The 24,558-nt window shown below is 38.2% G+C and overlaps 1 protein-coding gene across 7 annotated transcripts in view; it reads left to right on the top strand.

Annotated features, from left to right (window-relative positions):
• GTF2IRD1 (GTF2I repeat domain containing 1) overlaps positions 1 to 24,558 on the top strand; it is a 272,274-nt gene that overhangs the window by 222,227 nt on the left and 25,489 nt on the right. For all 7 annotated transcript variants that reach the window (XM_053707485.1, XM_053707481.1, XM_053707483.1 and 4 more), the window contains 4 exons: positions 14,581 to 14,764; positions 15,747 to 15,775; positions 20,010 to 20,087; positions 23,487 to 23,679. In XM_053707485.1, the coding sequence (XP_053563460.1) occupies positions 14,581 to 14,764; positions 15,747 to 15,775; positions 20,010 to 20,087; positions 23,487 to 23,679 (484 nt within the window). The remainder of the gene's footprint in view (positions 1 to 14,580; positions 14,765 to 15,746; positions 15,776 to 20,009; positions 20,088 to 23,486; positions 23,680 to 24,558) is intronic.

Below are 24,558 nucleotides of genomic sequence, written 5' to 3'. Positions count from 1 at the left end.
AGTATCTGGAAGTCGGACAGCACAGCCGCCCTAACTCTCTTTCCCCTAGACTTCAATGGGGTGTGTTACAAAACCCTCTTCTGGCTTTTGCTTGTGCACTAACAAAAAAATACAATATATATATATATATATATATATATATATATATATATATATATATATATATATATATATATATATATATATATATATATACCAACAAACATCAACAGGGATTTTGTGGAAAATTAGTTCGTAGCCAGTACCCGTAAACAACAGTATAATTAGTAGTCTGATGGTGTAAACATTCCAAACAGGAACCCCACAGTTGCGGATAACACCAAACAAACTTGTAAATATGTGTAACATCCAGTTATAAAAGAACAAAGGACTCACCACACTTTTCCGAAGCCCACCATAAAGGTACAAATACCTATATTTGCAATCCAAATTCACAATCTTGCAAGTAGCTTGAAATCTGTGTAGCAATTCTCAGTGTGTAGTGGGCTTCACCGTGCCGCCTCTGTAACACACCTGTTTAGTTGCTAGGGCTCTCCAGAACCCGTAAGATTCCAATAGAATTATCAAAAGCAAACAAACAGTTCACAGTTCCGATGCAAGGAAAGGCAGGGAGAGATATCGGTAATTAAAATAATATATATTTATTTATACTTGCATTAAAAATGTTGACAAGGCACAGCAAACAAAAAGGACTTCGGCTGACGCGTTTCCTGCCTTAACGGCAGTTCATCAGAGCACAAAATTTAGTGTAACCAGCAGGTGTTTAATCAGGTATGGGTCTAAACCTCAACCAATCATAGTAAGCAAATTCAGTGCAAAAAGTTAACCCTATAATTACTCCGGTTAAAATAAACACCCAAGTTAACTTTCTTACTTATGCGGTTAACACTGTAATAATATCACAAACAATATTACTTAAAACTAAAAACATATATACCTATAAAATACTATTCCTTGCATCGGAACTGTGAACTGTTTGTTTGCTTTATATATATATATATATATATATATATATAAAAATATATATATATATATATATATAAATATATATATAAAATATAACTATAAAATGAGGGCACTCGCATGTCTTGATATTTACTTTTTATTGCAAATAATTCATCCAAACAGTCAGTCGACGTTTCAGCTCATAAGATTAGCCTTTTTCAAGACAATATTTTCCTTGTTTTCATAAACAGTCAGAGTTAGACTGCAGCATCTCGGCGTTCTACGGTGCCATTCCACACTCCCACCAACTTTACACCCCAAAAACTGCCTAGTACAGTTTTTTTATCTTTTTTTAGAAAATGAACCAGAGAACAGAGTGCTAATTGCTACAGTGAGCTTGCAGAATCAATAACGAGCCACTTGTAATAGCTGGTTAATTATCACACGCCCGCAAACTGACAAATTTGCCCATTTGCACATGCGCAATAATTTAGCTCTCCACTTGTAATCTAGCTTATAATGTTTTGCTTGCAAATAAGCACATAAAAAACTTTTCTTTCATGTAATTGGCAAGAGTCCATGAGCTAGTGACGTATGGGATATACAATCCTACCAGGAGGGGCAAGGTTTCCCAAACCTCAAAATGCCTATAAATACACCCCTCACCACACCCACAATTCAGTTTTATAAACTTTGCCTCCTATGGAAGTGGTGAAGTAAGTTTGTGCTAGATTTCTACGTTGATATGCGCTTCTCAGCATTTTTTAAGCCCGATTCCTCTCAGAGTACAGTGAATGTCAGAGGGATGTGAAGGGAGTATCACCTATTGAACGCAATGGTTTTCCTCACGGGGATCTATTTCATAGGTTCTCTGTTATCGGTCGTAGAGATTCATCTCCTACCTACTTTTTCAGATCGACGATATACTCACATATTTCATTACCTTTACTGATAACCGTTTCAGTACTGGTTTGGCTATCTGCTATATGTGGATGGGTGTCTTTTGGTAAGTATGTTTTCATTACTTAAAGGGCCACTAAACCCCAAATTTTTCTTTCATGATTCAGATAGAGAATACAATTTTAAACAACATTCCAATTCACTTCCATTATCTAATTTGCTGCAATCTTTAGATATCCTTTGTTAAAGAAATAGCAATGCACATTGGTGAGCCAATCACACGAGGCATCTATTTGCAGCCACCAATCAGAAGCTACTGAGCCTATCTAGATATGTTTTTTAGGAAAGAATATCAAGAGAATTAAGCAAATTAGATAATAGAAGTAAATTAGAAAGTTGTTTAAAATGGTATTCTCTATCTGAATCATGAAAGAAAAAAATTGGGTTTAATGTCCCTTTAACCCCTTAATGACCACAGCACTTTTCCATTTTCTGTCCGTTTGGGACCAAGGCTATTTTTACATTTTTGCGGTGTTTGTGTTTAGCTGTAATTTTCCTCTTACTCATTTACTGTACCCACACATATTATATACCGTTTTTCTCGCCATTAAATGGACTTTCAAAATATACCATTATTTTCATCATATCTTATAATTTACTATAAAAAATATTATAAAATATGAGGAAAAAATGGAAAAAACACACTTTTTCTAACTTTGACCCCCAAAATCTGTTACACATCTACAACCACCAAAAAACACCCATGCTAAATAGTTTCTAAATTTTGTCCTGAGTTTAGAAATACCCAATGTTTACAGGTTCTTTGCTTTTTTTGCAAGTTATATAGCCATAAATACAAGTAGCACTTTGCCATTTCCAAACCACTTTTTTTTCAAAATTAGTGCTAGTTACATTGGGAAACTAATATCTTTCAGGAATCTCTGAATATCCATTGACATGTATATATTTTTTTTTAGAAGACATCCCAAAGTATTGATCTAGGCCCATTTTGGTATATTTGATGCCACCATTTCACCGCCGAATGCGATCAAATAAAATGTTTTTTTACTTTTTCACAAATTTTTTCACAAACTTTAGGTTTCTCACTGAAATTATTTACAAACAACTCATGAAATTATGGAATAAATGGTTGTAAATGCTTCTCTGGGATCCCCTTTGTTCAGAAATAGCAGACATATATGGCTTTGGCTTTGCTTTTTGGTAATTAGAAGGCTGCTAAATGCCACTGCGCACCACACGTGTATTATGCCCAGCAGTGAATGGGTTAATTAGGGAGCATGTAGGGAGCTTCTAGGCTTAATTTTAGCTCTAGTGTAGTGAAGTAGACAACCCCAAGTATTGATCTAGGCCCATTTTGGTATATTTCATGCCACCATTTCACCGCCAAAAGCAATCAAATAAAAAAAAATTGTTCACTTTTTCAAACTTTAGGTTTCTCACTAAAATTATTTACAAACAGCTTGTGCAATTATGGCACAAATGGTTTTAAATGCTTCTCTGGGATCCCCTTTGTTCAGAAATAGCAGACATATATGGCTTTGGCGTTGCTTTTTGGTAATTAGAAGGCCGCTAAATGCTGCTGCGCATCACATGTGTATTATGGCCAGCAGTGAAGGGGTTAATTAGGTAGTTTGTAGGGAGCTTGCAGGGTTAATTTTAGCTTTAGTGTAGAGATCAGACTCCCACCTGACACATCCCACCCCCTGATCCCTCCCAAACAGCTCTCTTCCCTCCCCCACCCCACAATTGTCCCCGCCATCTTAAGTACTGGCAGAAAGTCTGCCAGTACTAAAATAAAAGGTATTTAAAAAAAATAATACATTTTTTTTAGCATATTTACATATGCTGCTATGTAGGGTCCCCCCCTTAGCCCCCAACCTCCCTGATCCCCCCAAAATAGCTCCCTAACCCTCCCCCTCTGCCTTATTGGGGCCATCTTGGGTACTGGCAGCTGTCTGCCAGTACCCAGTTTGCAAATAAAAATGTTTTTTTTTATTTTATTTTTTTTATTTGTTCTGTAGTGTAGCTTCCCCCCCACAGTCCAATACCCCACCAGCCAAACCGATCAGCAAATAGATATAATTACCCCTTTGATCCCCACTTCTAACTAAAACATTTCTGTAGCGTAGTGGTTCCCACCCGCTCCCTCCCCGTGCACGCGCCCGCCCGGCCTCCCCGTGCACGTGCGCGCGTCCGTGCGCGTCCCCCCGGTCGTGGCCCCCCCCCCCCCCCCCCCCCCCCTCCACATCACAAAGGCCATCGATGGCCGCCACCCACCTCCCACACCGGCTCCCACCCACCAACGAACTTAGCCGTTAATGTCCGGTGCAGAGAGGGCCACAGAGTGGCTCTCTCTGCACCGGATGGCTAAAAATGGTTATTGCAGGATGCCTCGATATCGAGGCATCACTGCAATAACCGGAAAGCAGCTGGAAGCGAGCAGGATCGCTTCCAGCTGCTTTCCACACCGAGGACGTGCAGGGTACGTCCTCAGGCATTAACTGCCTTTTTTTTGAGGACGTACCCTGCACGTCCTCGGTCGTTAAGGGGTTAAGACACTCTAAGCTATGGGTTGGCACTTTATGTATTTATATAAAGTTCTAAATATATGTATTGTACTTAGATTTGCCATGATTCAGGTTTTCAGTATATTTCCTTTTTGCAGACTGTCAGTTTCATATCTGGGAAATGCTTTTTTATGAAAATTACTGAGGTATATTCCCTTTTTAAATTGACTGTCTTTTAAATTCGCGGGCAGAATGAGGCTCGCGAGGGCGCAAAATGTTAAAGTTTATTGCGTCATTTTTGGCACGAGATTTTTTGACGCAAAGTTACGTTCGTTGACGCAAATTCTTAATTTCCAGCATCTTAGTTGACGCCGAGTCTAGGTTCTTGGTGCCCTACTCTCTGTAATTAGAGAGCGGGGTATTGTGGTGTTTCTTTATTTGGACGATATCTTGTTACTCGCTCAATCTTTACGTTCTGCAGAATCTCACGTGAATCAACTAGTGTTGTTTCTTCAAAGACATGGTTGGAGGATCAATATACCAAAAAGTTCTTTGATTCCTCAGACAAAGGTAACCTTTTTAGGTTTCCAGATAGATTCAGTGTCCATGACTTTGTTTCTAACAGACAAGAGACATTTGAAATTGGTTGCAGCCTGTGGGAACCTTCAGTCTCAGTCATTCCCTTCAGTAGCTTTGTGCATGGTAGTTTTAGGTCTCATGACTGCAGCATCGGACGTGATCCCCTTTGCTCGGTTTCATATGAGACCTCTTCAGCTTTGTATGCTGAACCAATGGTGCAGGGATTATACAAGGATATCACAATTAATAGCCTTAAATCCCAATGTTCGACTTTCTCTGACTTGGTGGTTAGATCACCATCATATAATTTTAGGGGCCTCTTTCGTTCGTCCAACCTGGACTGTGATCACAACAGATGCGAGTCTTTCAGGTTGGGGAGCTCTTTGGGGATCTCTGACAGCACAAGGGGTTTGGAAATCTCAAGAGGCAAGATTACCAATCAATATTTTGGAACTCCGTGCAATTCTTAGGGCTCTTCAGTTTTGGCCTCTGTTGAAGAGAGAACCGTTCATTTGTTTTCAGACAGACAGTATCACAACTGTGGCATATGTCAATCATCAGGGTGGGACTCACAGTCCTCAAGCTATGAAAGAAGTATCTTGGATACCTGTTTGGGCGGAATCCAGCTCCTGTCTAATTTCTGCGGTTCATATCCCAGGTATAGACAATTGGGAAGTGGATAATCTCAGTCGTCAGACTTTACATCCGGGAGAATGGTCTCTCCACCCAGATGTGTTTTCTCAAATTGTTCAGATGTGGGGGCTTCCAGAAATAGATCTGATGGCTTCTCATCTAAACAAAAAACTTCCCAGGTACCTGTCCAGGTCCAGGGATCCTCAGGCGGAAGCAGTGGATGCATTGACACTTCCTTGGTGTTATCAACCGGCTTATATTTTCCCGCCTCTAGTTCTTCTTCTAAGAGTGATCTCCAAAATCATCATGGAGCAATCGTTTGTGCTGCTGGTGGCTCCAGCATGGCCTCACAGGTTTTGGTATGCGGATTTTGGTACGAATGTCCAGTTGCCAACCTTGGCCACTTCCATTAAGGCCAGACCTTCTATCTCAAGGTCCGTTTTTCCATCAGGATCTGAAATCATTAAATTTGAAGGTATGGAAATTGAACGCTTAGTGCTTAGTCATAGAGGTTTCTCTGATTCAGTGATTAATACTATGTTGCAGGCTCGTAAATCTGTTTCTAGAAAGATTTATTATCGAGTTTGGAAGACTTACATTTCATGGTGTTCTTCTCATAAATTCTCTTGGCATTCTTTTAGAATTCCTAGAATTTTTCAGTTTCTTCAGGATGGTTTGGATAAAGGTTTGTCTGCAAGTTCCTTGAAAGGACAAATCTCTGCTCTTTCTGTTTTATTCCACAGGAAAATTGCTAAACTTCCTGATATTCATTGTTTTGTACAGGCTTTGGTTCGTATCAAGCGTGTCATTAAATCAATCTCTCCTCCTTGGAGTCTTAAATGGTTTTGAAGGCTTTACAGGCTCCTCCATTTGAGCTTATGCATTCTTTGGACATTAAACTACTTTCCTGGAAAGTGTTGTTCCTTTTGGCCATCTCTTCTGCTAGAAGAGTTTCTGAATTATCCGCTCTCTCTTGTGAATCTCCTTTTCTGATTTTTCATCAGGATAAGGCAGTTTTGCGGGCTTCATTTATATTCTTACCTAAGGTTGTGAATTCTAACAACATTAATAGAGAAATTGTTGTCCCTTCTTTGTGTCCTAATCCTAAGAATTCTTTGGAGAGATCTTTACATTCTTTGGATGTGGTGAGAGCTCTGAAATATTATGTTGAAGCCACTAAAGATTTCAGACTTCTAGTCTATTTGTTATCTTTTCTGGTTCCAGGAAAGGTCAGAAGGCTTCTGCCGTTTCTTTGGCATTGTGGCTAAAGCTTTTGATTCATTGAGCTTATTTGGAGTTGGGTAAAGCCCCGCCTCAGAGAATTACAGCTCATTCTACTAGATCAGTTTCCACTTCTTGGGCTTTTAAGAATGAAGCTTCAGTTGATCAGATTTGCAAAGCAGCAACTTGGTCTTCTTTGAATACATTTACTACATTCTACCATTTTGATGTGTTTGCTTCTTCGGAAGCAGTTTTTGGTAGGAAAGTTCTTCTGCTTATGATTTACGTTTTTCTTTTTCTTTTTTTGAGAATAAACTTATATTTGGGTTGTGGATTTATTTTTTTCAGCGAAATGGCTGTTTTTATTTTGTCCCTCCCTCTCTAGTGACTCTTGCGTGGAGTTCCACATCTTGAGTATTGCTATCCCATACGTCACTAGCTCATGGACTCTTGCCAATTACATGAAAGAAAACATAATTTATGTAAGAACTTACCTGATAAATGTATTTCTTTCATATTGGCAAGAGTCCATGGGGCCCACCCTTTTTTATGGTGGTTATGATTTTTTTTTAATAAAGCACAATTACTTCCAAATTCCTCTGTTGATGCTTTTTACTCCTTTATCACCCCACTTCTTGGCTATTCGTTTAAACTGAATTGTGGGTGTGGTGAGGGGTGTATTTATAGGCATTTTGAGGTTTGGGAAACTTTGCCTCTCCTGGTAGGATTGTATATCCCATACATCACTAGCTCATGGACTCTTGCCAATATGAAAGAAATGAATTTATCAGGTAAGTTCTTACATAAATTATGTTATTTGACTGGTTGAACTCTTATTTTTATATCATTTTTAAGGGCCCAATTCTCAAAAACTTGATGGCATGGAGAGAAATCATCAACTTATTGTAGTGAGCCCTATACCGTAAATAAGTGTTTCCTTCACATAAGAATATTATTGAACTCCCCTTAAAGAGATACACAGTTCCCAAGGAAAAAACAATCACAGAGGGGCCTGGAAATACTATGAGCTTATAAAATATTGCCAGAAGAGAGCTTTTGAGAACCAGGACTTAAATGATTTAACAGTTTTATTTTCACTTTCTATAATAACAGAAATGCTGGATAATCCAAAATTAGCCCATTTCATAAACACGTCTAAATCTTGATATTTAATTTGTAAATCTTCATATATTTATAATGTTTATAAATGTTCTGCCATGACAATATTGGACCAAATTACAAGTAGTTCACTTGTGCACCACACAAGCAGTAGTGATTTGACTCCCTTGAATGTCACTTTCTGCTCCATACTTGTAATGCATTGAATCATAGGAAGCCTTTTAAATTTAACTAAAACCCATGAACTTTAAAAAACTGAACATTTCAGTGTCCAGTATTTTTGTGGAGATTTTACTGGACAGACAACATTTAAGATATTTGAATGGAAAGGGTTTCAAAAGTGTGTGTGTGTATATATATATATATTTATATATATATATATATATATATATATATATATAACACATGCGAGTGAAGCGGCACACACCATCAAAACAACAACCCTGGTGCACTGCTGTTTACCATGTACAGAGTTTTCATAGAGAGCCACGCTCGGTTCCAGCGCTTACTAGACCCCCAAAGCAGGCACGGCCTCCATTGAGAAAGGCTCTTGCGTGATCCGAAACGTTTGGGCAAGGCCCTTGTTGTTCTCTGTGTGTGTTAACACATATAAAGGTATGAACAAAGTCCCTGTCTCTTGTGCCTGCTTTGGGGGTCTAGTAAGCGCTGGAACTGAGCGTGGATCTCTATGAGAACTATATATATATACAGTATATATATATATATATATATATATATATATATATATATTCATATACATGTGTACATAAATACATAAATACACACACATATATATACATATATATATATGTGTGTACACACACACACTACCCATACATAAATTCAGATATTGGGTATTCTTAGGATTACCCAGGTAAAACAGACATTACACAAGCAGCTGTGGGTAAAGCCCGATGTAAGATCATGTGCATGTGCTTCTTCAAATCACTGCATCAAACATATATACGATGCACTGTAATTCCCCCATCTTCACTATCTTTTTTGCCTCATACCTCAAGGTTCACTTGAGGTGGATGCCAGAGGATTGGCGGGGCACCCCCCTTAAACCTCCTAGGCGGAGGCAAAAAAAGATAGTGTAAATGGGGGAATTACAGTACATCAGACTTTACCCATAGCCACTTGGGTAATGTCCGTTTTACCCGGGTAATCCTAGGATTACCTAGATATCTTACTTCACCCGTAACATATATGTGTATATATATATATATATATATATATATATATATATATATATATATATATATATATACAGGGAGTGCAGAATTATTAGGCAAGTTGTATTTTTGAGGATTAATTTTATTATTGAACAACAACCATGTTCTCAATGAACCCAAAAAACTCATTAATATCAAAGCTGAATAGTTTTGGAAGTAGTTTTTAGTTTGTTTTTAGTTATAGCTATTTTAGGGGGATATCTGTGTGTGCAGGTGACTATTACTGTGCATAATTATTAGGCAACTTAACAAAAAACAAATATATACCCATTTCAATTATTTATTTTTACCAGTGAAACCAATATAACATCTCAACATTCACAAATATACATTTCTGACATTCAAAAACAAAACAAAAACAAATCAGTGACCAATATAGCCACCTTTCTTTGCAAGGACACTCAAAAGCCTGCCATCCATGGATTCTGTCAGTGTTTTGATCTGTTCACCATCAACATTGCGTGCAGCAGCAACCACAGCCTCCCAGACACTGTTCAGAGAGGTGTACTGTTTTCCCTCCTTGTAAATCTCACATTTGATGATGGACCACAGGTTCTCAATGGGGTTCAGATCAGGTGAACAAGGAGGCCATGTCATTAGATTTTCTTCTTTTATACCCTTTCTTGCCAGCCACGCTGTGGAGTACTTGGACGCGTGTGATGGAGCATTGTCCTGCATAAAAATCATGTTTTTCTTGAAGGATGCAGACTTCTTCCTGTACCACTGCTTGAAGAAGGTGTCTTCAAGAAACTGGCAGTAGGACTGGGAGTTGAGCTTGACTCCATCCTCAACCCGAAAAGGCCCCACAAGCTCATCTTTGATGATACCAGCCCAAACCAGTACTCCACCTCCACCTTGCTGGCGTCTGAGTCGGACTGGAGCTCTCTGCCCTTTACCAATCCAGCCACGGGCCCATCCATCTGGCCCATCAAGACTCACTCTCATTTCATCAGTCCATAAAACCTTAGAAAAATCAGTCTTGAGATATTTCTTGGCCCAGTCTTGACGTTTCAGCTTGTGTGTCTTGTTCAGTGGTGGTCGTCTTTCAGCCTTTCTTACCTTGGCCATGTCTCTGAGTATTGCACACCTTGTGCTTTTGGGCACTCCAGTGATGTTGCAGCTCTGAAATATGGCCAAACTGGTGGCAAGTGGCATCTTGGCAGCTGCACGCTTGACTTTTCTCAGTTCATGGGCAGTTATTTTGCGCCTTGGTTTTTCCACACACTTCTTGCGACCCTGTTGACTATTTTGAATGAAACGCTTGATTGTTCGATGATCACGCTTCAGAAGCTTTGCAATTTTAAGAGTGCTGCATCCCTCTGCAATATATCTCACTATTTTTGACTTTTCTGAGCCTGTCAAGTCCTTCTTTTGACCCATTTTGCCAAAGGAAAGGAAGTTGCCTAATAATTATGCACACCTGATATAGGGTGTTGATGTCATTAGACCACACCCCTTCTCATTACAGAGATGCACATCACCTAATATGCTTAATTGGTAGTAGGCTTTCGAGCCTATACAGCTTGGAGTAAGACAACATGCATAAAGAGGATGATGTGGTCAAAATACTCATTTGCCTAATAATTCTGCACTCCCTGTATATACACACAGACTCACACACAGAAGCAAACTCTCAGGAACGAACAACCAGCTCAATAGCTTGTTCTATGGTGATTTGCCACCTAAGTGCTGCTTCTTTTTAGCCCAGTAATGCTTTGCACAGAGTAGAACTTTCCTATAGTTTATCAGTCTGATTGTGCTTATTACGGTCAGTCCAGTGCTGAAATATCAGCCAATTTCTCTCTGAACAAGGAACACAGTAACTCTAGACGATCATTTAGGCCTTCATTGGGCCTCGTCAGTGAGATGCAGCCATATTCCTCTAAGAACACAGAGCAAGGAGTCCACAACTGCTTGCCCATTATATCCCTTAGGGAGACATAGACATAATATATATATATATATATATATATATATATATATATATATATATATAGTAAAGCAGTTATGGATCCCACGGACGGACTCCGTGTTGCAGCAAGGACCCAAGAAAAGCAGGCACACAGGTTTTTTCATAAACACTCCGGTTTATTTGCAAAGTTGATTACCAAACGTTTCGGCTCACACACGAGCCTTTGTCAATGGTGTACAAAACCAAATGTGGAAAACTAGAGCACAAACTAACCTTAAATACCCACCCAGCCCAAGTGATAGACCAATCAGAGAGAGTGACAGCGGCACACCCACTCACACAGACCTAAACAGCTTATTGCCGGGCTCAATGTGGGCGTCACGTGACGTCATCACGTTACCGCCGTCCTGTGTGTAACCATGGAAACATGCGTAACCATGGAGACCAAACATACACAAATGTACTGTGCGGGTGCGCTGGCGGGTAAGCCTCTGATGGAAAACATATCAATTAATCAAACAGTGATCTGAATACCCCTATATACAAATACAATAAAGGAATAGGTATCTATCTATATGCAACACTAAGACAAACCTAATATATAGCTTATAAAGTGAAAGGCGCTACCGAAACCCAGAGTATAAAAAACTACTAACACAGCCCTCTATACTCATAGTATCAAGGCATGTGGGGAGGTAGCAGGTGAGGGCATAAAAAACAATCTCAAGCCCCCTAGATATTTAGACAGGTATACATTGCATCATGCCAGAGGAGTAGGTAGAAACTAAGTCCTGGATGACTCCCACTTCTTCACATCTTATTTGTGTTTATACCAGCAGCCAAAGTCTATGTTGACATTCAGGCCTCGAGGGGCAATTGTGTCCAGTGTGAAGATCCATCGGGATTCCATTCTTAATAGTGCCAGTCCTCTGTCACCACCACGTCTGTTGTGGGGCACATGGTCAATCAGCATCACTCGCAAAGAGGAAACAGAGTGTCCTGCAGTTGCAAAATGTCGCGCAACCGGTTGTTCAGATCGACCTTTTTCTATTGCTTGACGAATTGCTGTTTTATGGTTAGCCAAACGTTCTTTGAACGCTGTCACTGTTTTGCCTATGTAGAATTTGGAACATGGGCAAATAATGGCGTACACCACATATTCCGATGTGCAGGATAATCGATGTCTTATTTTGTATCTTTTGTTGTTATGGGGATGTTGAAATGATGTCCCAGCAATGAGATTGTTGCAAGTGACACAATTGCCACATTTGTAACATCCTGGTTTCCCTCTTGTGAGCCATGTCTGTTTTTCATAGCAGTGTGTGGGATCACTGAGTACTAGTAGATCCCTGAGGTTACTTGCTCGCTTGTATACCACCCGGGGTACCGGGGCATCCACAAAAGGTAGACTAGTGTCCTTGGAGATCATCATCCAATTCTTCCTTATCACATTCTGAAGCATCCCTGATCCCGGAGTGTAGGTAGTTACAAAGTTCATCCGGTTCGGTTGTTCCGTTACTGTCCGTTTCGGGATAGTGTCATTCTGGGTGAGCTGTATGGCTTTACTCTTTTGTTGATCTATTAGCATAGGTGGATATCCTCTGCTCAGAAATTTTTGTGACATTTCTTCAAGCTGTCTCTCTTTTCGGGAGTCATCCGTGTTGTTCCGGACGACCCGCAGGAGTTGTGAGGAGCTAACACCATCTCTCTGGAAAAAAAACAGACATGGCTCACAAGAGGGAAACCAGGATGTTACAAATGTGGCAATTGTGTCACTTGCAACAATCTCATTGCTGGGACATCATTTCAACATCCCCATAACAACAAAAGATACAAAATAAGACATCGATTATCCTGCACATCGGAATATGTGGTGTACGCCATTATTTGCCCATGTTCCAAATTCTACATAGGCAAAACAGTGACAGCGTTCAAAGAACGTTTGGCTAACCATAAAACAGCAATTCGTCAAGCAATAGAAAAAGGTCGATCTGAACAACCGGTTGCGCGACATTTTGCAACTGCAGGACACTCTGTTTCCTCTTTGCGAGTGATGCTGATGACCATGTGCCCCACAACAGACGTGGTGGTGACAGAGGACTGGCACTATTAAGAATGGAATCCCGATGGATCTTCACACTGGACACAGTTGCCCCTCGAGGCCTGAATGTCAACATAGACTTTGGCTGCTGGTATAAACACAAATAAGATGTGAAGAAGTGGGAGTCATCCAGGACTTAGTTTCTACCTACTCCTCTGGCATGATGCAATGTATACCTGTCTAAATATCTAGGGGGCTTGAGATTGTTTTTTATGCCCTCACCTGCTACCTCCCCACATGCCTTGATACTATGAGTATAGAGGGCTGTGTTAGTAGTTTTTTATACTCTGGGTTTCGGTAGCGCCTTTCACTTTATAAGCTATATATTAGGTTTGTCTTAGTGTTGCATATAGATAGATACCTATTCCTTTATTGTATTTGTATATAGGGGTATTCAGATCACTGTTTGATTAATTGATATGTTTTCCATCAGAGGCTTACCCGCCAGCGCACCCGCACAGTACATTTGTGTATGTTTGGTCTCCATGGTTACGCATGTTTCCATGGTTACACACAGGACGGCGGTAACGTGATGACGTCACGTGACGCCCACATTGAGCCCGGCAATAAGCTGTTTAGGTCTGTGTGAGTGGGTGTGCCGCTGTCACTCTCTCTGATTGGTCTATCACTTGGGCTGGGTGGGTATTTAAGGTTAGTTTGTGCTCTAGTTTTCCACATTTGGTTTTGTACACCATTGACAAAGGCTCGTGTGTGAGCCGAAACGTTTGGTAATCAACTTTGCAAATAAACCGGAGTGTTTATGAAAAAACCTGTGTGCCTGCTTTTCTTGGGTCCTTGCTGCAACACGGAGTCCGTCCGTGGGATCCATAACTGCTTTACTGTTTGTTTCTCCATAGTGTGAGCACCAGGTAGCTGACATACTCGTGAGTGCCGTTCACCTCTGCAATTTTATATATATATATATATATATATATATATATATATATATATATATATATTTATATATATATATATATATATATATATATATATATATATACACACACAATATAACCCTTTCCATTCAAACACCTTGTTGTATACAATATACCTTTTAACCCTTATAAAATGTTTTTTTAATAATATTTAGATGAATATTTTTTTTTATCAGATAGTGTATATGTGTGTGTAACACTTTATTTTAATGTTTTTATGTTGTGTTTGGTGTACATTTTTTTAACCCTTACACTTAACGCTAGGTCTTCACTCGCGCAAATCCAATGTGTGCAAATTTAATATGTTTACTTTAAACTTGTAATATGCATGCAAGTTAGTACAGTCGCAATATTGGTTATCACGAGAGCGCCACTTGTAATCTAGCCCTATGAGTATAGAAAAATAAAAACATTTCCTGAAGAATTCTTCCAGTATACCAAAATATATGCACTAATCCCATCTGTCTTTTAGGTGAAGCACTTGGGATAAAATACCCAGTTCAAGTACCATATAAACGCATCAAGAGCAATCCAGGTTCAGTCATCATAGAAGGCTTACCTCCTGGAATTCCGTTTCGGAAACCCTGTACATTTGGGTCACAGAACCTAGAGAGGATACTAGCGGTGGCTGATAAAATCAAATTCACAGTAACGAGGTATGTCCTCTATTAATGTGTGAATGTCAAAAAGATGTTATTGTACATTATGTTATTGTACTATAATATGATAAAAAGATTATGTGAGAATGCCTCCTATTGTTAAATATAAAAAAGTTTTGTTTTTTTTATAAAGCCAAATTATTTAAGTATAAAACCAATTTAAATAAGAAACTGGCAGCAGCAGCTATCTAAACCCAAAAAACAATATTGAAATTTATATAAAGACAGTGCTAAAGTCAGTGTTAAATATTCACTGAAACAGCAAAAGATTGTTGATACATAAAATAATGTATTAATAAAACATGTATTTGTTCAGCTTAGAAAATCACAGAATAATAAATATCACATACAAAATATGTATATTAAATATATTGTCACATTTGTATGTAACCAAATTATAGTTGGGATACGTTGTCTGGCCAGGCAAGTGTTTTGCTGTTCATTTTTAAAGTGATTTAATTGTATTAAAGAATGTTATACTGCATTTGATTATTTTACTATATACATTGTGTGCTGTTTATGCCAACTACAATTTGGTTACATGCAAATGTGACAATAGATATTTAATATACATTTAAATTTTGTATGTGTTATTTTTCTAATCTGAACAAAAACATGTTTTATTAATAAATTATAACACTGAATTTAGCTATTTCTTTATGTGGATTTCAGTACTATAATATTAAACTGAATAAGACACATTTATCACAAAAGTATCTTTTTTTTAGTTTTGGTGTTTTTTTTCTAGATTATGGATACGTTTATGGAACCTGCATAAAAAACTTGATGTTCAGAGACACTTTTTTTTTTATTATACACAAATTGTTATACAAAGAGTTATGCAAGTTTGATTAAAAGGAGGCAATTTAAACCTAAAATGTATTTGATTTTCAACAGTTTATCTTAAACTTTAAATACAAATAGAACTGGTATGTATGTTATACTTGAATAACAAGGATACTTCTTTAATTTGTTTTAGACCCTTCCAGGGACTTATCCCAAGGCCAGGTAAGATGTTTTTCTGTTAAATCAAGAAACAAACTGAATCATTAGCAGCAAATTGTTATATTACAATATTATACCACTGCATCATAAAGTGACATAGAACTCACATTGTTACTACCATTACTAAAGAACGAGGGTTCTGACCATTCTAGAATGAAAAGCTAGTGTTTTAATTATTATGTAGCATTGTCGCCCTATTAGTCGATTTATTTGTTTAGATGTTTGTTTGGAACTCACAAATCCCTTCCCTATCCCCTCTGCAGTGGATGGATTGGACATTCTTCACCCTCTTCTCCCTTATTTGCATTTATTTTTGCTGGTTCATTTTCTTTCGTGTAATTGGCTATGAGCTAGTAACGTATGGGATATACAATCCTACCAGGAGGGACAAAGTTTTCCATACCTCAAATGCCTATAAATACACCCCTCATCACACCCACAATTCAGTTTTACAAACTTTGCCTCCCTATGGAGGTGTGAAGTAAGTTTGTGCTTGATTTTTCTTCTATGATGAGTGCTTCTCAGCATATTGAAGCCCAATTCCTCTCAGAGTACAGTGTTTGTCAGAGGGATGTGAAGAGAGTATCGCCTATTGATTTTATGGTTTTCCTCGTGGGAAATGTTTTCAAGGGTTCTCTGTTATCGGTCGTAGAGATTCATCCCTACCTCCCTTTTCAGATCGACAATATACTCTTATATACCATTACCTCTACTGATACGTTTTCAGTACTGGTTTGGCTATCTGCTATATGTGGATGGGTGTCTTTCGGTAAGTACGTATTGTTATTTAAGACACACTCAGCTATGGTTTGGCGCTTTATGTATCAATATAAAGTTTTAAATATATGTATTTACTTATATTTGCCATGAGTCAGGTCTATGTATATTTCCCTTTTGCAGTCTAAACAGTTTTAGTATAGGAATCATGTTTGGGAAGTTTATTTCTTACCTGGGGTTCAGTCTTTTTCAATTTGACTTTTTTTTTCCAGGCAAATCTAGGCTTGTGAGGGCGCAAAAATGCTGTTTTTTATTGTGTCGTTCTTGGCGCAAATTTTTTGGGCGCGAAGTTGCGCCGTTGATGACGCAAGTTTTGTCATTTACGGTGTCTTTGTTGACACTATTTGTTTTTGCACAAAATTGCGTTTGTTATGATGCAAATTGTGTCTTTACCTGGTGATAGTTTTGCGCCAAAAATATTTAATTCCTTTTTTGTGTTGTGCGTCATTCTTGGCGCAAAAATTTAGTCATTTTTACCCCTCTCCCTCTATTGCTCGCTGTTTTCATAGTTTTTTTGAAAGCTATTATGCCTGCTTTTGCTTTTCTTTACTGTTACTTTGTGGAAATTGAATATTTTGCCTAATGTTGTTTTTTTTTTCTGTTACATTTTGTGAGATGTCTTATTCTAATCCTGACTCTGATGTTACTGTAGAAACTATAATGCCCTGGAACACAATTCTACAAAGCTAATTGTGTTATTTTCATTATTAAACTGTTGTTATTTCTTCAGTTCAATTATGTGGCATTTATTTATTATGTTTTATGTTTCTACATGTATAATGACATTTACTGTTTTTTACATATTCAGTTCTTATACTTGATTTCAATTGCAAACATTACATATTGTTGCTTACATCATCAGGTTATGAGTGCTATTATGCCTTTAAATAAACTTACAAGGTCTTTTAAAAATTGTTAAAATGTAATCAATTTTGTTTTGACTGACAGCATACTTAGGTTTTTTTATACTGATGAAGGGTTCTTTGTCTTAAAGATCCCGTATCAGACAGTTTGTTATAAATTCTCCTTATTTTTCATTTGAACATTTTTTTATGTTCTTTATTAAGGAAAAAAATACAAACAACCCCCAACAGTTAAACCCACCACACACACAGCTTATACACAAGTTTAAATAAAAACAGAATATGCACTTAATTTCATTGCATTACATACACATGGGAACATCAAATATAACAAATACATTTACCTAATTAATAACACCCCTTCAGTGTGACCCGGAGACATTCATTATATCTCACAGCATGGATATAACGGCTATATAAACACACCAATCTCCAAGCCGTATGCTTATGGATGAGAAAAGAACCGGTGTGAGCTCTCAATACATGTGACACTGAAGGGCATAGTGCATATTCTGGTTTTATTTAAACACGTATATAAGCTGTTTTTAAGTATGCTGCTTGAGAAAGCAAGTCTGAGCTTGCGAAACGCGTCCAGCTGTATTTTAGTGTTTTATCACTTTTTAATAAACCATTTCTTACTGATACATTTTGAAGTGTTTGTTCTTATGTTCCTGATATCCTGTATGGTGTTTGATGAACACTGTGGGAGATCAGGACTACCGCTTATACCGAGTGTGAGCTATCTGGGGAGCTCCTAATTACCCAGACAGCCCAATATTGCACTTTGAGATAAGTGCTTGGAATCTGTGAGTATCTTTCTTTAAGGGCGATTCTGGTATCGAGTTGGGGATTTTACTCCAGAGATAATACGCCATTGGAGCGCCTTCTTTTTTTTTGCTCCATAAATTTCGATTATGTTTCCTTAGATTACCCAAAGAACAGAAATTTCTGTTTATTATCAGTCAAACTCTGTTGATGCAGCTTCTAAATCATTACATCATTCCAGCAAAAAACTATTTTTCTTGTTTTTCTTGTTTTCTTGTTTAAAAATATAGATAATCCCTTTATTACCCATTCCCCAAGTGTTTTGTATAACCAACACGGTTATATTAATACACTTTTTACCCCTGTGATTTCCTTGTATCTAATCCTCTGAAGGCTGCCCCCTTATTTCAGTACTTTTAAAAGATATGCATTTTAGCCAGTCAGTGCTGAATCAAGTAACTCCACAGGACATTAACTAGCGCTCTCTAGATGTGAAAAACTGTCAAAATGCACTGAAATAAGAGGTGGCCTTCAAAGGCTTAGAAATTAGCATATGAGCCTACCTAGGTTTAACTTTCAACAAACGATACCAAGCGAACAATGCAAATTTGATGATAAAAGTAAATTGGAAAGTTATTTAAAATTCCATGTCCTATCTGAATCCTGAAAGTTTAATTTTGACTAGACTGTCCCTTTAAACCTGGTGCTGGGGTTTACTAACCACAATTGGTCTTTATTTTGCCACCTCCATTTCTCAAAGTTATCAAAACATTTGCAAGGCAGCCCATTTTGTACTTGCTCTGTGCTCTACTCAGAACCAAGAAAGAGGTAAACAAGAGAGAAGTTTTAAATGGAAAAAGTAGTAGAAAATAATGACTCCCTTTATAAGCATCCAAAACTTATTTGGTCTAGAACCATCTCTGCCGTAAAGAGCGATAATCCTCAATAATTACTTAATTCATTAGAACATGTCATTTAAAAAAATATTGAATATAGTTAAATCAATATGCTCTTATTCTTGCACTCATATTACAAGTTGAGACTTATTATTATTATTCTTTATTTATAAAGCGCCAACAAATTCCCATGGGTACAAGGATAACAGTTCAATGGAGAAACAATACTATAAAAGGCAAAGTTTTACAGACAAATACAGGGGGGACTGAGGGCCCTATTCCCGTGGGAACTTACAATCTAGATTTAAAGGGTAGCTCTCAAGCGAAAGCCTCTGGAGGTTGAATAGTTTTGCTGTGCTAGATCCCTCACCTCATTGACTTCTATGCGCAACAAAACTTTGTGCTAACCTGGTGTGCTAAGCCAAAGTGTGTGCTAATATTTTTTTTTGTTTTATATATCAAAAGTGGGGTTAACATTGTTTTAAAGTGATATGGTACATAACAAGGTGTTGCACTGGGAAGGGCTCAAAGGTGTATATGTATGTGTGTATGAATATATGTGTATGTATGTGTAGATATGTATGTGCACACATGCACGCGCACACACACATATATACATACACATATAAAAATACATACATATACACCTTTGAGCCATTCCAGGTGCAACATTGTCTGCTAATTATTTCCAATCATGGACTGGTAATACCATATTGTGCGCTATTAATAGTGCTACACTTGTAATCTGGGTCATTTTCTTTTAGTACTAATTAATCAACACTAAATATGGCGATGTATATAGGTTTATTATCTCAGTGATAGAGTGTGAATTCACTGCAGGAAATGATTATTACTAATTATTATAATTATTATGACTAGTGAACTACTGTTTATTTCAGTAACTGCATTCTTCACAGACATAATTTGTGTTTTCAGATGATGATGAAGCAAACAGATTAGGCGAAAAGGTGATACTCCGTGAGCAAGTGAAAGAGCTCTTCAATGAAAAATATGGTTGGTGTATACATAAAGATGATTATAATATAACATGTTCATTGTTTAAATGTGAATCAGCACAACCAGTACAAACTTTTGTTTTAATTCATTTTGTAATGTGATAATTACTTGCTTCTTTTCCTTCCTATTTTATTAGTAGACATTCACGAACACAGAGTTTAACAAACACATTTTAAGGGAGCCACTAGCTCCTTAAAATTAAGGCCTGGCACCCTGGTTTGGAGTACACAAAGCACCTATGGGTGCCACCACTTCCCCCACCTTCTGCCAGCAGCCATACCTAAAATTTAGCTTGGTGTGGCTGAATCCTTTCTAGGCCTCGCAGCTGTGAAATACAATTCCAATTTTTATTAAGTTGTTATATTGTTATATAATGTATGTGTGTGTAATACATATATACTGTGTTTATATATATATCAGGGCTCAAAATTTTAGGTTGTGAGCTTCTAGCCAGACCTAAATGTTACTCGCCACTTCTGATCCACTTCTGATCCTAGCCATTGTGAAACACATTATTGTGCAGTCATTTTTAATATTTTTTTATTTTATACTACATATAGTAATAGATTAACAAAAATAAGTGCATAGCAGTTAGTAACATCAAGTTGGTGGTTCTGGGTAAAACAACAGCTGGATAGAAATAGGAAGTTGTTGAAGTGAGAGAGTGGAGAAAGAGAGTGCTGACAGTCATGGAAGGTCATAGCAGACCTGGAAATTTTCTTTTAATAATTATCATCTCTCCCTTCTCTGTCTTAATTATATTTCCCCCTCCCTCCTCTCTTCAGTCTCTCTTTTTCCCCTCTCCCTTATCTCTCAGGCCATATCTTCTCTTTACACTCTTTATTCCCCCTTTCTCATACCTCTTTACTCTTTATTTTTTTTCTCTACTCTCTTGTAAAGCTATCTTCTCCACTTTTACTTTTCGTCTCCATTCTCTCTCTCTCTGCCCCCGTTTACCCTCTCATAAGTAACAATCTAAGCACTAATGGTGTTCCTACAGCCCTAGAGGAATAACATATCCTTGCCCTTTCTAGGATATATAATATCCCATCAGATAATATATTTAGCACATAGCCTAAAATGTGTGTTTGTCAATGCTGCAATAGGAGTGTATATTTTTTTACTCATTAATTTTTACTCGCCACCATTATATTTCCACTCGCCAATGGCTAGTAAAGAGTGAACATTTTATATAAATAATATTTATATGTTTGTGTGTGTGTCTATATATATCCTATATAATAAAAAGGCCAAGTGTGTTTGCCCAAAGCTGTCATGCGCAGTAGAGACTGCACGCAAGGACAAAAGTTCTTGGTCTACCTCATCTGGCTTGGAGTGGGCGTGATGTGGGCGTGGCCGGGCACAATGTGGCTGGGCGTGGGCGGGTCGGATGTGCCGTGAGAGATAGAGAGCTCTAAAGAAGGGGGATAGAGAGAGGGGGGAGGGACAGCAAAAGAGAGGGGGGGAGAGAGCAAAAGAGGGGCAAAAGAGGGGCATAGAGAGAGCAAAAGAGAGGGGGGAGAGAGAGCAAAAAGAGGGGGGGGGGAAGAGAGAGAGCAAAAGAGAGGAAGAGAGACAGCAAAAGAGAGAGGGGAGAGAGAGCACAAAAGAGGGGGAGTGAGAGCTCAAAAGAGAGGGGGGAGAGAGAGAGCTCAAAAGAGAGGGGGGAGGGAGAGAGCTCAAAAGAGAGGGGGGAGAGAGCTCGCAAAAGAGAAGGGGGAGAGAGAGCGCAAAAGAGAAGTGGGAGAGAGCGCAAAAGAGAGGGGGGAGAGAGAGCTAAAGAGATGGGGGAGAGAAAAAGAGGGGGGAGAGAGAGAGCAAAAGAGAGGGGGAGAGAGCGCGAAAGAGGGGGGAGGGAGAGCAAAAGAGGGGGGGAAGACGCAAAAGAGAGGGGGGAGAGAGCGCAAAAGAGGGGGGAGAGAGAGCAAAAGAGAGGGGGAGAGAGCGCAAAAGAGGGGGGAGAGAGAGCAAAAGAGAGGGGGAGAGAGTGCAAAAGAGATGGGGGAAGAGAGAGCAAAAGAGGGTGGGAGAGCGCAAAAGAGGGGGGAGAAGAGAGCAAAAGAGGGGGAGAGAGAGCAGAAGAGGGGCGGGAAAGAGAGCGCAAAAGAGAGGGGGGGAGAGAGGGAGCAAGGGTTGGAACCGCGGTACTTAAAAAAATTGGCCCGTGTACACAGGCTTTAGGACTAATATATATATATATATATATATATATATATATATATATTCTTTTTTTACATATAAATTTTTATCAAGGATAGCACCATAAAATCAGAAATGTATTATATCAAGGTATATAATTAATGTTCTGGACAAACAGCTCCCTCCAGTATCAGGAGCACAATAAATATTTAATAAAAAATGTGGTGTCCCTGCACTCTATGAAAAAACATGTAAGAAATAAGTTATGCAAATCAATATAACATTATGCAAATAAGTGTGAAATTTATTTAAATGTGCAAAACGATAAATGTTATACGATGCATATATTAAAACCACCTAGACTGGGCGTCCACAGTCAAGTTAAAACATAGAACGTCATTCCGCATTACAGAAGATTCCATAAGCTGTTATAATAATGCATGAAATGAAGACATAGTAGAAGCAAGTCATTAGTAGGCTTATAAGTAATTTCTCCCTTCTGTGTTTGTCAGGACTCGGTATAATCAGGTTAATAGCGGTTCACTTGGTATTAATAAAAACATTGATATCCATGCACATATGTCATGCATCTAATTCCAACTTTCTAGCTCTCAAAAGGTTAGCATAGCAAAGAAAGCAGTAGTATCCAAAGCAGGATATAGTATGCAGTTAGTAATGCGTTCATTCAATCAGTAAAACATATCCTGTTCATGTCAAATATCAGATGTGATAAAATAGTCTAAACGGTGAACCGGCAATCAAGGATGAAATCTGCCAGTTCCACCCTCAAGGATGAAATCCACCAGGTTCACCTCAAGGATGAAATCCCTCTGAGACCCTAGTTTTTAACTTAAAGATCCAGAAGTCTTCTCAGAAAAGTTATCGATCTCCCCCTCTTGGGTGCTTATTGATGTGTTCAATACCCGTGAATGAGAAATGTTTTAGTCCCTCTTCATGCTGATGAAAGTGTTTACCTACTGGTGTTTTAGATATCGTTTCCCCAGTGGATAAGCTATGTTCTCTTATGCGATCTTTTTAAGGGGTGAGTTGTGGTCCTTACATACTGCTTGAAACACAATTTACAAGTGGTGAGATAAAGGACATGATCCATTGTGCAGTCAATCGTATGGTTGTTATTTACTTTGCCAGTTGCTGTAGTAATTTATACACAAAGGTTGTATATATTTGTGTGTGTATAAATGTATATGTGATATTCATGGTTTATATTCTTATGCTCAAAGCTGTTTTGTTTTGCAGGAGAAGCTCTGGGGTTAGGCCGTCCTGCGCTGGTACCTTACAAACTTATTAGGGATAACCCTGATGCTATTGAGGTCACTGGACTGCCAAACAACATCCCCTTTAGAAATCCAAATACCTACGACATCAATCGGCTTGAAAAAATCCTAAAAGCAAGGGATCACATCACCATGGTGATAATAAATCCTTTACAGTAAGTGTTCCAGATTTTTAAAAACAAAAATATTTAAATAATTAAATAAATATTTAAAGTATACTCATTAAAGGGACAGTGTACACCAATTTTCATATAACTGCACGTAATAGACACTACTATAAAGAAGAATATGAAACTCCAAAAGAAAAGGTGCTCTAGCCTGTGCAGTTTAAAGTGAAGGTAAACTTTGGTGAATGAAAGCCCGTTTTTTAAAAAATACTATTAAAAACAGGGGCACTTTCATTCATCAAAGTTTACAAAGCAGCCATTTTTTTTTCTTTTGAGAGCTAGAGCAGCTTCCCCCAACTAGAGATCCTCTATTCACACATCAGCAATGACTAATCCTGCTTCCTCCAATAACAGCTTTCCCCCCAGGGTAGTCATTGCCTGAGGCCATGCTGTGATTGGAGTGCCCCTGTTTTTAATAGTATTTTAAAAAAAACGGGCTTTCATTCACCAAAGTTTACCTTCACTTTAAAGTAAAATTACCTTGACTAAGGACCTAATGTCAGACATGACTAAGGACCTAATGTAGGTCTGAAACGTTGTTTGTTTTGTGGACCATGGCACAGTAAAGGTCATTTTACTTTAAACTGCACAGACTGGAGCACCTTTTCTTTTGGAGTTTCATTTGATGTAGATGAGGTGGCTGCCTCCTGGCTCCTGTGCCTAATTGTTTGGTTGCTGTTCCCTACCTTTTGCTTATATATAGAAGAATATGCACAGATACTGATCTAAAAATCCAAAATAAAACCTTTTAAAAACTTACTTAGAAGCTCCCAGTTTAGCACTGTTAATGAGGTTAAAGTGAAAGATTTAGATTTGTTGTTAAGCTGACTTTGCTATAATAATATTCAGTGTGGTAAATAGCATTGA

Source organism: Bombina bombina, chromosome 3 (genome assembly GCF_027579735.1).
Source record: "Bombina bombina isolate aBomBom1 chromosome 3, aBomBom1.pri, whole genome shotgun sequence".
NCBI classification, from domain to species: domain Eukaryota; kingdom Metazoa; phylum Chordata; class Amphibia; order Anura; family Bombinatoridae; genus Bombina; species Bombina bombina.
Note: the sequence above shows the minus strand (reverse complement) of the source record. Positions and strands in the feature narration are given on the sequence as shown.